At 34.7% G+C, this 15,895-nt stretch overlaps 1 protein-coding gene across 1 annotated transcript in view; it reads left to right on the top strand.

Annotated features, from left to right (window-relative positions):
* The first annotated feature begins 1,326 nt into the window (after positions 1-1,326).
* The window catches only part of LOC115446528 (receptor-type guanylate cyclase gcy-28), a 41,758-nt gene continuing 27,189 nt past the window's right edge, over positions 1,327-15,895 (top strand). The window contains exons 1-5 of the mRNA XM_037439426.1: positions 1,327-1,597; positions 2,187-2,349; positions 3,259-3,378; positions 11,483-11,592; positions 13,122-13,310. Of these exons, the coding sequence (XP_037295323.1) occupies positions 1,478-1,597; positions 2,187-2,349; positions 3,259-3,378; positions 11,483-11,592; positions 13,122-13,310 (702 nt within the window). The 5' untranslated portion in view covers positions 1,327-1,477. The remainder of the gene's footprint in view (positions 1,598-2,186; positions 2,350-3,258; positions 3,379-11,482; positions 11,593-13,121; positions 13,311-15,895) is intronic.

Here is a 15,895-nt window from a genome sequence, read left to right on the forward strand (position 1 = left end):
AACGTTTCCAGTAGCGAAGGATGATATTTCGCGAAAGAAATTCCGACATAACATATAGGGGTTACTTAATGCATGCTGCTATGCATAAACGCGGTTTGCAAATCGTTCCAATGATAATGAAATTTTACATAAGTTAAGAAACGGAAGCCGGCAGGAATCGAGTTATATGGACCTTTCGCTAATGGAGGCTATACGCTGGATATACGCTAGCGACAAGATACACGTGCGTCACATGACACGTTCGAGTAACTCGCCACCCCGACTCGCATAGTAACTGGCGCTGTGTGTAACCGTTAAGTGTCAGAACGGGTGAACGGGTTGGGAATTCGGAATGGTGCGGTCGCTGAAGCCTTGGTGACGTTTCGGTTAATGGTTATTGATCTGTGTGGTACGGTGTACTGATGTCTAGTAAGATTGGAAGATATTTTAATGTATAAATGTATTAGATATTAACATATTTATTTTCATTTGATATAGGCGCACACTGTCATACACAGGCAGTCGCAGACAGTCTATATACCAGTATAACTGAGGTGAAAACACAGTTATTATGGGGAAGAACATAATATTAGATTAACCCAATAGTAGATACGTTGTAACATCATTGTAGAAACATTATTCCATAAAATATTTAGTATTTTAATATAAGATGAAAGCTGCTCTTAGTCGAGATTCATCACATACTATTTTTGCCATCAAGCAGATTTATTTATGTACTAGCTTTGGCTAGCGACTTCACCCGCGTGAAGGAGTTTTTCGGGATAGAAGTCCCGCTAAAAAAAGTATCTGATTTAATTATATTTATGGCCCACTATTGTTGTGATAATGGGCCAAAAGAGTGTCGACTGACGAAAGATGATTACCCTCAACAGTCGATACAATTATGCCGGCCTGTTAAAACCGGATATTCGCAAGCCGATCCCGGAACGCGACATCCTAACGTGGGCCACTATGGCGGGTTTTAACACCTTGTGTACGGTGGTCGCTATCCGTGCGGATATAAAATATATTCTACCACCAGCAAAATATCTCACATACACAAAATTAACCTCAACAAATTTCAATACAGACCGTGTAAGCACTCTTGCGTGGTAGTTCGAGGGCTTAATAGTCAGTGTAATACTCATTATGAAACTTAACATCTCTCGTAAAGTGCCGAGCGAGCTGTAACTTACTTTTCTTTATAACTGCAAATTTGGGGTGGTAGTCATGGTTAATGACCAATTTTGGCGCTTAGACGAGGCTCTCGCTCGTTTCCTTGATTATTCGTAAAAAATAATAGCAGTCAAAACCAGTGTTAGTCGATATGCGATTATCAAGTGGCAGGTGAGGTTAGCTGACCCCTTGTAGATTTTGAATTTCACTTTTTTATGTACTTGTCATCATTTGTGCGTTATTTAGTTGAGTTTTGTACGTCATAGAGCCTAATTTTTAAAATTTCCTTATTTGGCCCCTAGACTAAATACGGAGAACGTCCATGCCAATCGGAATTTCCTATTTGTTTTTTTTACAGCCGCCATCGGAGGGGGAGTTAGCGGCGCCTGCCAGCGTTGTGAGCCGGATGCATCGACTGCGCAACCTACGTAAAGGGACCAGGGTGAGTGCTGTGGCCTTTAAGATTTATGAGTTGAGTGATTCTTTTTGATTTTTTTTCTTATAATAATATTAGGTATTTATATGGGTCTATTTTCAAAATTGTATGCATTACTATAATAAAGTGTGTTATTTATTCTGCGCCATTGGTATAATTTTTACTTACTGGACAATCAGGATGGCTATGATGCTTTTAATGGGGACGAATATGTAACGAGACGAATAATTTTAACTTCACGAAAATATGTCTCATAAATAATAAAGGTTATATATGTGACTTGAATCATGACAGTATTACCAATAATATAAAGGCTGATACAGAAAAAAAGGAGTGATAAGTAACTCACTCCCGTATTAGTAGCGAAAAAAAGCCAGCAAGCGATACAACTTGGAACCGAAGCCAACACGCTTTTATTCAATCCTTAACGCTAGTTAAAAAAGGAAAAAATGAACGGAAATGACAAATCTGTTGCCAGACTTAGCATTCCCGATCATATTGTTGTTTCCTATTGGTGTTAAAGATTATAGAAAGCGTGTTTGCGTTCTCTGGTCCGTCAAGGTTGCATCGCGCTAATGGAGACTGCTTGTTCCAGCCACAGACGCTGTTCAACGACAAGGGCAAGTACCCGACGCTGACGCGCATGTCGTATTGCCAGTGTCGGCTGCCGCGCGTCTTCACCAGCGTGTTTGAGCGGTTCGGATGGGCGCATGTTGCGTTATTGTTGGATAAGTCGGACTTGTTCTCGTTAACTGTAGGTAAGACACGAGTCGTAGTAAATAGAATCGTAAGTCTTGTGATTGTAGTTTAAATTCGTTTGGCGATGAACCTCTAGGTACTTTAGAAAGGACATAAAAAAATTACAAGTTATTACTGTCTATAATCGTAAAATGTACGAAAATAATTACTTAGTAATTTTTTTTAGATAACTTTTTGCTATCGTAAATTAGCCTCATAATTAAGATTGACTTCGTACATTGCAGAACTAAACTATTAATTAATTATTTTTTAAGGTTTCTCGCAGGCGTGTTTCGCCTCTAAACCTAATCTTTATAAACAAATCATAACATATACAAACGGCATTACTGAGACTTATAATTGATAAGTTTTCTCCTAAAGTAACAGTTGCTTGCTTCGTCCTGGCGTCACATTTCTCGTAATTACAGCGTGGCTTGCAGTAATGTTATTAGCTGGTTATTAGAGATAACTATGGGACGCTCAGGTGCGGTGGATAGAGGAAAAGGATCCAGATTAGCTATGTACTGTTTATCGTATATGATAAATTGAGACTTGTTTCAGTGTGAATTATAGTAATTACTAACAGGTTAGCCTTATAAAGTATCAAGAACTTAAAATTAAACTATTTTTCGGATTTTATCGTGGTTTTTATTTTAATTTTCTTTCGGCGTTTCGAAGACTTTGCAGCCTTCGTGGTCATGGGGGGGTCAAAAAGGGAAAAATTGTTTAATTTTAATATCTAACATTCGCGTAAACATAAGAAATCATTATCAAGAACTTTATCGAAACATCCAAAGGTAAAACGAATGTTATAGAACATACAATTATTGGTCAATTTTGACATTTGAATACCCCTCGTTAAATAATTAATTCTACCTTCGATATCCCATTACCGATAGGATAAGAAATTAAAGTCGTCTTATTCGCAGGGAAAAGTCTGGAATGGGGTTTGAGAAAACAAGGCGTCCTGAAGGCTGTTAGAGAGCTCGACGGGAACGAGCGCGAGTCCTGTGACGCGTTGCTACGAGACGTCAGTATGTATGCAAGAGGTAAGTTACTACGATAGCATAGAATTTTATTGCAAAAGAAATTGCAATGAATATACTGGTGTGGTAATTTTTTAAAGGGTTGTGAAAAGTGTGGAATTTGTTCCATTTTCCGGCGTGAAGGTTCCACTATATATTATCCCGGGATAAAAAATAGCCCAAAACCTTCCCAACATCTCAAACCATCTTTATATAAAAAATTTCAACGAAATCAGTTATTAACTGAACCACTGGGTTCAATCTTGAAAGTGTATCATACAGATAGAGTTACTTTCGCATTTATAACTATGGATGTAAGGATTATACAAAAATTTCAATATATTCTGCTCTGGTATTTTGTCCTCAACGCGACGTCACGACGTCTAAACTCTAAACAATATAAATTAATGAATGTTTAATTAATTTAGAAGTACGACAAATATATTTTAATTAAATGAAAACGACATTAAAGTTCAAAATGGAATATTTATTTAATTTAACCCACAAAATTAATGAAATAATAGTTTTCATCGATGTAATTCTCGCCTCTCGGTATTACAAGAACTGAGACTTTCTATAAAATTATTTGCTTTAATCACTAACGCTTACAGAAAACAAAATGTAAGGGAACGATATATTTAGCAACGAGTCTATCGTTAAGAAATGTTATTCCCGTAATTTTTGTTTTCCGTTTGTCTTTACTGATGCTAGGTCTCTCATACGTGAGAGTCCGCCTGGGTAGGTACCACCACAATTTCTATTTCTACCGCCGAGCGGCAGTGTGTAGTCACAGTTGTGTTTCGGTTTGAAGGAAATTTTAGACAGTGTAACTACTGGACATAATAACACTTAATATCTCAAGTCTCACGATGGCGAGCGCAATGGAATACCAAACAATACTTTGTGAGTCAAGGTGTTGGATGATGTTTCTACTGTTTATGGGCGGTCGTATCGCTTACCATCAGGGGGACGGCAAGCTCGTCTCGTTATTCAAAGTAATAAAAAAAGGCCTATTGCTAAGTATATTATTCCCTTACATTTTCGTTTTCAATTAGCGTTAACGATTGTACAAAGGCGTCTTGTCTACGCCCAGATCATAAGACAAGTTCAAAGTCAGCGCGCTCACTGATTTGCGAGTAATTCAATGACACGCACTATTGACTCCACTCTCATAACAATTTCCTAGACGTTTATTGTGAAGGAAAAATTGTAGAAATTGCTTTCTAGTTGGGTGATGTTGGTTAAATGCACTTTTGTTTATAAGCGGCAGTTATAATGGAGCTTATCGTTAGAATAAACGCGGCCTTACTGAATTGGATAGCGATGCGTAGGATCGTGCTAAAACATAATTTCACTTACCCATTTGCCTGCATTGAGAAAATATTTATTTTAAAAATATTAAGTCATTAATTTGTATGGACAATGCACAAATATTGTTGCACAGTTTTGAACGCTTTATCTACCTATGTTAAATAGGTATAAATAGTACCTATATAATTATTAATTATGTTTAATTAGTTACATTATGCAATGTCAAGCCTCGTATATCGTATCGTTTCCGGCAACGGCTTGGTTTTGCCTCTGGCATTACATTAGTCCATAGGCGGAATAAAATAAAAAAATATCGGGGTATAGATTATAACAGAAGGCTAGCCAATGAGTGAATTGTTAACAAGCATTGTTCGAAACTAAACCCTCGGTTAATATAATTACATACTTAAATAAATCTAGCTTTGATCTTTAAACATATTTACCGACTTTATGAACGAAAATACAGTTTAATATGCAATATAAAAAATACATGTATGCTAACGTAGTACCTATATTGCGCAATACAACTAGTAACTACCTCTTGTGTCATAGAACAAACACAAATAAGGTCCTTTTTTATGATTTGAATATTGTAGATCTCTCTCAAATTCTAGATTTTTGTTTCTTTGTTATTTGTATAAATTCGTTAGAGTTTAAGTAACTCATCAAAATATCCCACGGTTACAGATTATGATTAAAAATAGAGCCATAAAGAGGTAGAATATACATTTAGAAATTTATTCCAACCGACATCCTTTATGTAGGTACCTATAGAACCCTAAAGAGTATCAAGAATGTAAAGAGATTTTCAAGTCAGAAGTTTTTAGTATTGTACGAGGCAAAGGAATTGAGTGTAAGTCCACCGTTGCACGCCAATTTACTTGTTAAATAAAATTACACAAAATACTGCAGACACGTGTATTTTCTGCGAAGATGTAACAAAAATAACGAAAGGAAAGGTATGGACGTCCTGGGAGTTGCTGTAAAAGTAAAATAGTACCTAAACTTATTAAGAAATACGCAATCTTGTTTACAAGAATGCCAGAAAAATATTAGTTTTTATATTGTAATCAGGGTCATTACTGCGAGTTATGACTAAGTCATCAGCATTATTGGTGCGATGAGCATAGTGAAATAATAAGAAATAAGAAATAAGAAATCTTTATTTGGAATAAATAATACAGTTTTTTTAAAAATACAATGTTCGAAAATATCTGCATTAGTTGGGTAACTGTGTCGCAGATATTAACGCCCACCTCCGTAAAGTCGATAGTTGTATTCCACAATGTAAAGAAAACTTTCAAAAGGTACTTAAATCAAAACAAACAAAAAATGTGTGTGTGTGTGGTTGTGTGTGTGTTAGTGTGTGTGTGTGTGTGAGTTTGTCTGTGTGTGCGTGTGTGTGTGTGTATGTATGCATGTTTATGTGTCCTATTATTTTCCTATTTTTATGAATGATTCTGTATCCTCATATGAAAGGGTTAACAGCCATTTTGTTGTTACAGATTTACATTCACGTAAAGTAAGGGAATATAAGTTAAGAAACTTGTTTGCTTTGTTATATAATCGGGGTCCAATAAAATAAAAATGTTGACTGGATGCAGCAGTTCTACAGGTGTCTGATTGACATACTAAATCTCTTCTTCGTTTTTTGATACTGGGAGTAAAATGAAGCTCCGAATGTTGACGAAGAATAATTTGAAGGATAAAAAGTTGTTTTACAGAAAGTACTTTTGCAAGAGTATATATTTCAGTAGTTGAGTATAAGATTGGTTTATAAAACATGACCTTCAACACTGCCCTTTGAGCTCTTTCAAGGGTTAGCATTTTGGATACACCACAACCTCCCCAAGCAGTGATGCAGTAGGTTATGACAGACTGCGCTAGCGAGCAGTAGATTATTTTTAAAGTTTTTTGGTCAACTACAGGTCTGAGATTTTTTAAAAATGTATATAAGTTTACGAATCCTACTTTTTATTAAATTTATATGTTCATTCCAAATTAAGCGATTGTCAATTATTATTCCAAGATATTTTATTTTCGTTGTTGCAGTAATTGCTGGGCAAGTGCAGTTTTTCATTGTATTACATGAGGCATGTGCAATAAGTGTGAAAGATGAGGGAGGGAGAGAAGAGGATTTTAATGCAAAGCACATATATTTGGTTTTATTGACATTGAGGGTCAGCAGATTATACGCTAACCAGTTCATAACAACAGATAGTGATTGTTCAGCACGCAGCCTAGCTTGAGACCAGTTTTTACCATGTATGAGTAGAACTGTGTCATCAGCATACATTATAATTTTGCAATTTGGTAACGATAATTGACAGAGTTCATTTATGTATATAGTAAACAAGGTAGGTCCAAGGACGCTACCTTGGGGGACTCCCTAAGGTAACTTTTAAAAATATCTAGAGCAATACCCTAACACCTATGCGTTCCAGCTTTGTTATAAGTATGTCGATAGAGACGGTATCGAAAGCCTTTGATAGGTCCAGAAATATACCAATTGTTTTTTCTTTCATATCTAAGTCTTTTACAACGCTTTTAGTCAAATTTAATACTGCATCTTCAGTAGATTTACCCTGTTTAAAGCCAAATTGGTTATCAGAAATAATGTTATATTTATTTATGTAATCTAATAATCTATTATTGAGTAACTTTTCAAGAATTTTTGATAGTGTTGTCAATACCGAAATAGGCCTATAATTATCAACGTTGTTTTTGCCCGCTCTTATGAATAGGGTGTACGAGTGCTTTTAAATACTTTCGGGAAAACTCCAGAAGAAAGGCATAGATTAAAAATATGAACAAGTACAGGAGTAATTGTTTGACTGATTGCTTTTATTATGGAGGTAGGTATTCCGTCCCAGCCAGTTGCAGTTGTAATTTTAAGACTAAGAATTAGTTGTTCTACTTCATTAGCACTTGTACTCATCAAACACATTGAATTTTGGGGGGGTGTTTTCTGAAAATAGTTTGAATAAATATTTTGGACTGGCTCAGTAATTTTAGATGCTAGGTTTTACCAATGTTGGCGAAATAATGATTTACATAATTTACAGAACATATAGGATCATTGGCGTTGGTGAGAAGATCATGTGCATTGGAAGAAGTTTTATTAAAATTTCCTACCTTTTTATTAGATCCCACATAGCTTTAGGGTTTCTGTTTGTTTTTCAAATTGTGTGCGTTCATATTCCCGTTTAACTTTTTAATTGTATTGTTACAGAAGTTTCTATAGCGGTTATATGTAACTTTAATAATCTCATTGTCAGGATTTTTCACAGTTTTACGATAGAGTTTGTCGCGGTTTCGCATACAGCGTAAAGGCCAGGCGTAATCCAGGGCTTACGTATTACGTTTTACTAGGAATTATTTTAATTAAAGTATGTGATGTGATAATGTCTGAAATAATTTTTACAAGCAAGGTAGTTGCTTCATCAGGATTTTCACATCTTAAAACAGCGGAGTAGTCAAAGTTTCGAAGATTATTGATGCAGGCTGTTTCGTCTATACGTTTTGTTAAACGCTGCAAATTATGGTTTGTTTTTATATTAATATTTGCAATAAGCATTACTGGGGCGTGATCTGTAATAGATGAATCTAGAACTAAAGCAGTAGCTTCTTTTTTGTTTTTAATATTATATGGTCGAGACAATTTGTATTCCGAGTCGGTAAAGTATGTGCTGGAATTAGGGCATGAAAAGTAAGAGCATTCAGATAAGGGTCAGAATTTGGGTCGTTACTATTAAGTCCAATATTTATATTGATGTCTCCAATAACAGCAATATTTTGGTAGTTGTTTAAGGACTGTAATACCGAATCGAGCGAGATCACAAAATTGTCAATGTTTTTATAGGAAGGGGACGATAGAGTGCAATACAAGCAAAGTTATTATATCTGAGAACTAAGCAATTAGCTTCCAGAAAGTTTGGTATCTCAACAGCAAAATTTAGTGAATATCTTGTGTAAGCAACTACCCCATCATTTTGGTTTGTATAATTAGACATAAAAGAATTATAGCCAGGAAGTTCTGGTAGAAGAGGGCATTTACTTAACCAACATTCTGATAAAATGATAACATCCACTTGCACCTGGATCCGCACCAATAAAGTTAATAGATCATCAAAATTATGACTTATGCTCCTAATATTAATATGCAGTATTTTAAGTGGGTTTACAGCTTTATCTACGTAAACCTGACACATTTCTGGAGAACAGGAATAAGCTTTAGAAACTTCTATCTGTTCAATTTCATTAATAAAATTTATATGGTCCATAATTAATTAGTAACAATTTTAAAAAGGAATAAAAATATAGAATGTAGAAAAATATCGTTTGTAAATCTGTACTTAAGGAGAACGAAAAATATATTATAAAATGAGGAAATAAGTAGGACAAAAGTGTGAAAAGTGAATCCGTGAGACTCAATTGTATATATGGCGTATGAGTGTGTGTATGTGTGTGTAAAATATAACTTATATTATAGTCTAAGGTTAAGTAACAATATGAGATCAAATGTATCATTTCTTTTGGTATACAAATTAAAAGAGAGTTATGAAAAGAATTATATAATACTAAAACTAATTTATGAAAAGAATTATATAATACTAATAGTAAAATGTTTTGCAGCTTAATCGAGTTACAAAACATAACATATTCGTAGTAATGAGATCTTAATATCAAAATATTAATAATAAAGTTTGCAGTGTAATTTAGTACATATATAATATAACACCACAGATGTGTGAAAGTTATATCATAATTATACAATATAATTAGTCATATTTGGTTTCTTAGGCAATCTATATCATTCTCGCTTTTAATTTGGATAATTGAAGAGCCATCGAATTTGCGTAGAAAAATCTTACCATGTGATACCCAGCAGTACTTGTATTCCTTCGTCTTCGCAATGTCACGAGATAGGAAGAATAACCTTTTCATCTTTGGCGTTAGGTTTTCAGATATAAAGATAGGTTTGCTTGGTCCGCTTATCTTGATAGTATCTGTGGTTAGCTTAGACTTATCCTTATTTATTTTTTTGTACATGTTAATGAAATTTTCCTTTGTAAGGACGCTGGTGAAATCTACGATGATTGGCCTATTGTCTTTATCCTTACTATTGATACGGTATATATCCTTAATTTGTAGCTGTTCTACTGGGGCGCTTATGGCTGTACCTATAGTGTTGATGGTGCTTAAAAGGGTCTGCTTAGATTCTTGTTTCTGGATAGGAATATTTCTGATTTCTATACTTGTAGATCTTGAGCTAGATTCAAGTTTATCCAACTTATCTTCAAGAGTCTTGATATATTGAAGATTTGTTTGGCGCTCAGTTTCAAGTTTTTGAAGTTGATCTTTGAGTGTATCGTATGAATTTGACAAATAATTTATTGAGGAATGTATATCTATGTTTTGTTTTTTTATCTCTTCGAAAGACGTGTATAATTTTTCAAACTTTTGTTCTTGTAAAGTTTTGAAATCAAGGAACATTTGTTTTATCTCGCTTATTTGAGCTGTTAGTTGTTTATCATTATTATTTGTATCGTCCGTAGTTTTGGCCTTTCTTCTATGAGTAGGTTTTGTTGTTTCTAAATCCCCTTTCGTGTCAGGTGTGCGATTGATAGGCATTCTTTCCTAGGGTCTTTCTAAATGGTTAATTCGCTTCGATTTCGTATAAATTGGGTTTCCGACAAATATAATTAGAGCCTTCCGTCATTGAAGCGGGTGATGTATTGCTGTCTCATTTACTTTACGCAGTACTCTTCGCGCGTTGCATAATAAAGGTTTGCTAAAATAGGTTTTTGGCTGTAAGCTTAAAGATCACTTTTCTATGCACTTTAATTTATGAATATTATTTTTTTTTATTTTAAATTTACACAGAATTAACTAAAAACACGTCTGAACGCCTCAGAGGTCCGGAGGGAAGGAGAAGTGGAGAGAAGAAGTGGACTTTGGAGTTATCATAAGTTTGTAAAGTTTTGACCGGTATTGCTGACACTTATTGTTAATGGTTAGACGAGACGATAACCACTGCACCTAGTCTTTTTTGCATTGCATTTGTGCAAAAAGGTATTATTTCATATTTGCATATAATAAAAATCGCATTTATAATATTTTAAATCGATAATTATTTAATTAATTTAATTTATAGCATAATGTTTACGAAAATTCTTTAAATATAATGAATATTATTGTTTCTACGCTGCGTAAGTAAAAGATCATTATAAAACAAATAAAATAAATGGCGTTATAAGAAAAACAATCAAAAAAAATCTTTACAGAAATAAAGCAAGTTAAGTCGTATATTTAACTAATTTGAAAAATGTGGTGGAACATGATATCATGCATAATGGAGGAGAAATCGCGATCCTTAGTATTAGCTGGGGAATTACTCCGCTTCTCAGGTAGCTAAATTTATTTTACACGGGCCGTTTGCTCCCCACCATCCTTTATAATTATTGCTTCAGACTGGCTTAGATTATATTACTTATGTATATGTAGAATCAGGATTGTTATACCTTATGGTTGAGTACCAATGTACCGAAACTGATGGCAGTGAGAGAGAGTTGGGTTTAATTCGCGGTTTATTAAAAATAATGTTACGTAACTTATCCGGAACTGTAATAAAGTCCAACACCATAGAGCTGTTTGACTTTTGGATGTATTTTGTTTGCAAATACAATTACTGAGGCGCTATCAAATTTGATAAACAATATTATATTAACTAATGTCCATTCATCTATGTTTAAACGAAATGAAGTACTTATATACACAAGTAGAAATTTCTAAATATAATTTCTGTATTCCACAGTTGTAATTCTGAGCGTGCGAGGCTCCTTGGTTCGAGAGTTTCTGCTGGCTGCACACGCGCTCGGCATGACGCGTGGCGATTGGGCATTCCTCGACGTGGAAATATTTCAGGTAACATATCTAATCCAACATACTTTATATTATTGTAAATTCAAAATGGGCAATAATGTGCAAACTGTCGTGATGAAACTGGATTTTAGACTGGAAAAGCATTGGAGTTATACTTATTTTGAAAATACAGCCATACATAGGCTGTGCAATCTGCGTTTCCTTAGCCTTACTACATACTAATTAAAACTAAATGCCTTTATGGCGGGAAAAGTAACTGAATGCTTGCGTTATGTAATTACAATTATTTTATATAAATTAATTATTAAGTAATGTTTTAACGTAAAATTTTACTTTTTTTGGTTTCATATTGAGTTTTATTAACCCAAACAATGATAGCCAACAAGTGAGTATAATAGGTAAAGACCCAGATAATAAAACTAAACTATATCTAACTACTTATGTTCTGTAAATCTTAACAATCGACCCCATTAATACAACCACAACCCGATAAAGACGCTAATACCCGTGCGTGATGATAATACGATCTGGTGGCTTCTGCTATCTGTCGGGTTAACGCATTCCCGCCCTTATTGACAATGTAGAAAATTCAATACACGGACTTGATCTGAAGTTTGTAGGTCAGGAGCGAGACCTTGGCCTCGACGTTGTCTAATAGAATGTAAAGCAAGTTCGCGTCCATGTTGGATATATTGTTTTCATCTCGGATTATTGATAGAAAATATTACCGATGGAATTTGAATGCATTAATAATATTTTGCATCTTGCGTTACATGATTAATGTGTTCAAATAACTTAGCATTACACTTTTTCATAGACAGGCTCACATCATAGGTAGAGGACTTTATTATTGAAATAAATATTACTTAGTTATTGCTGTAATTATTTGTTTCTGTTAGTGTTTTATCAATGTTTGCACGGTATATTATATAAATTTTCCGAGAGGGATAGTAAAGATTATCTTTACTGCTGCTGCATATTTTAAAAAAGGTCTTGAGAAACAGTCCTTATTTTTTAGTAATGTTAGGAAAGTGCGCAATTTAAATAAAGCTTTTGTGATACCAATTAACCTTTTTATAATGACGAAAATACCGTGGTACAAAGGTTACAGTACTAATAACGTTGACGTGGCTTCCACTCTATCATTATCGTCTTCGATATCCAATAGCCATTTGAACCATATACGTCCTTTTTATTTTGTTGTTCTTTACACATTTGCTGTCCCGTTATAATAATAATGGTAATGCTAATGATAATGGTAGGACATACGTATCCGCTCAGATAGCGACCACTGTATTAAAGGCGTGAAATCCGCCAGGGTGAACCACATAAGTGAGTCGCGTTCCGTCTCATCCTGAGTATATTAGGTTTCAAACAGCTATAATTGTGTTGAATGGCACACAACATCACGCATTTATCGCCGAAGGGGTATGCAGAGGCGCAACCAAGGTACCCACTTTTCGCCAAGTGTGTGTGTTGTATGGCGATGGGTATCTTTAGTAAGACGACACTCTTTCTTGACCATATTCTGTTTACTTACGGTATACAAGAAACATGTTTTACCTCCTTAGGGCGGTTATTGGGGGGAGACGGGCTGGGCGGCAGGCGACAGCCGTGACGCGGCGGCCCGAGCGGCTTACGAAGCTCTACTCCGAGTCTCTCTGAAGCTGCCCACTGGCGATAGATTCGATGACTTTGCTGATACTGTCCGAACGAGAGCTCGTCAGCATTACAACTACACGTTCTCTGATGGGGAAGAGGTGAGTAAATGGAAATTATTGCAGGATTCATTCTTTTTTTCTTTTTATTATGGCTTCCACCGTTTATCAGTGATTTTGTCAATGTCGAGTTATAATAGCAGATATAAAACAAAAGGAGATTAAATAATCAGGTCATCAAAAACATAATTTTGAATACCAATGCAATTCCAGGATTTAATTCGTCAGATATAAAAATGTGTTTTGACTTTGTGGTACGGTCGGGCAAAAAACTTCTAATGAAGTCATACTTTTCACCAAGGAGTAGGTCACCTATACATAGGAAAGAGTATTCAGAGGCGGACCAATAGTTTTATATATAGACACTTTTATCTAAACAGCAATTTCCAGTTTTGTAATATCATTGTGTAGTAAGCAGTCCAACCGTTCCAAATAATTAAACCATAGCAGCACTATTAGTAAGTATTTAATTATATTGAATTTATATATTGTAACATAAATTGCCAATCTGGCTTAGAGACAAAACTGATACTTAAACTATTTCAACATAACAATCATTCCTTCTCCAGTTCAGACGGCGGAATCCCTCTCGCCATTCTCTTTTCGTTTTATATATTTTTTTTTAAAATGTCAACTTGTAACTGCCATCACTCTGATCGTTATTCCTTTATGCTGCTGTGCTGTCAGAGTATTAAAGGTTGATAGTTCAATTAACAAATCTATATGAATAACGATCAGAGTGTTGGGGTTTATAAACTGAATATAATAATTTATTAACATCTATATTCTATTTTCTTTCAAAACCTTACAATTGACATTATTTGCCTTTAAGATAGATGCCGTAAAATACCGGAAATTATAATTTGAATTCCAATATTGGTAGAAAATAATACAAAGCATTCTAGCGAAATTTGTCACCGAAGCGTTATGCATAGGCAAATTGCGTTGAAAATTTCGTCGTCAGAATTTAATATACACGGTGGAATATTAATCTGTTGTCTCTTAACGCATGATTTAATATTTCATAACAGCCGCGGAACTTCCAAACAATGCTTTACCGTGTAACGGTAGTGTTTTTAATTATTATAAGCCTTTATAATTGACGCTGGTAGCAGTCCAATAGCTAAGTTTAGTTAGATTAGCTCGCGTACCTGAGAAAATTATTATGTTATTCACAAAAATGATGTTCCAATGCATGGTGCAAGTAAAAGGTATGAAACAGTATAATTATTTTGTTGACATCTACTAGATCTTAATCAGACATGCACTAGGAATTCTTATGAGATACTAATTTAATATAAATGAAGTTAGTGCTTGAAATATGAAAGATTTCAGCTATGCGAGCTATGTTAAAATATTTTAGCTTAGGTTTCGGACTGCAACTCGCGTGAAGCTGAAGATTGAAAAAAGTTATGTACGGAAAAAAAAGGCGTTAGTAACAACATGTTCTTTTTTACCATATGGGAAGGCCTTTAACATCAGTTGAGGAATACTCATCGTAGCTTCGGCTTTAATCTGCGGGGCTCCAAGCGAAAGATTTTATCCGATTTCCGAAGAAGGGTAATGATTTTATTCGTGTCCCTTGCAAGCGCAAGTCTCCTCGAAGCGCGAGACACTAAGTGGGTGCCCTGTACGCCAACGCCTTATACCGCCACTGCATCAGAATATGCGCTTTAATTGTCGATAATTTGTCATTGATACGTTTCTCGGAATAGCTTTCATGACTCATTATCGGGTTAATTGATTAATGTATATTTTATTTTCAATGAGTTTGTGTTTTGAGAGTTGATTAAAAAGTGGGCAGAAAGTTGCTTTTGTGTTACTCGACAAGCCGTTTGGCACGTACGTCCGTGCGCTGTCAAGACCAATCAAGAACATTGTTCCGTACATTTTATATTCACACGGCCACACACGTGACACGTCGGTTACCTTACCGTAGAGTTGTTACCTATCAATTATTAGTTTAAAATTTAAAATGAGGTGTTTGATACCAGTTAATTTGAATACCCGTTTTTTTATAGTTTCAATTTGAATGTTGCTTTTAAACTTAAAACATTTGAAACTAACTGAAAAACATTCTACAATAAAAGATCTTTATACATAAGTATAATAAACTATGTCATTATTTTTGTACCCTCACTTGCTTACTAATATAATAAATGCAAAAATGTTCGTTGGTTTGTACTTATTTTATGTAGTAAGGGATCAACTTTATGTTTTGCATAGATTAGGAGAGAGGCTTGGATTCGTAGCCAAAATGCTTTCTAAAAGCGTTAACACTAATAGAAAACAGAAAAAATGTATAGAAATAATAAATGAAAAAGTCTATCGCTAGGGTATGCCATTCTCATACATAACGTTAGCGTTAACTATTATAGAAAGGTTTCTTGGCTACGGTTGATAGGAACGACATAGAATGTTTTCCCAGAAAAAAATCCCGTGGGACTTTATTCCGTGTGGACAACGCCATGAGGAAAAGCTAATATTTAACACAAACATCTCGGCAACTTATTGTTGTACAATCTAGAGTATGTCATAATTTATGCGCCTTTACTGTGGTTTCCTCTTCCATTCCTTGTTATCCTAATTATTTTCTTTTGCAAAGGGTAAATGTTTTTGATATTGTC

Source organism: Manduca sexta, chromosome 16, assembly GCF_014839805.1.
Source record: "Manduca sexta isolate Smith_Timp_Sample1 chromosome 16, JHU_Msex_v1.0, whole genome shotgun sequence".
Lineage (NCBI taxonomy): Eukaryota > Metazoa > Arthropoda > Insecta > Lepidoptera > Sphingidae > Manduca > Manduca sexta.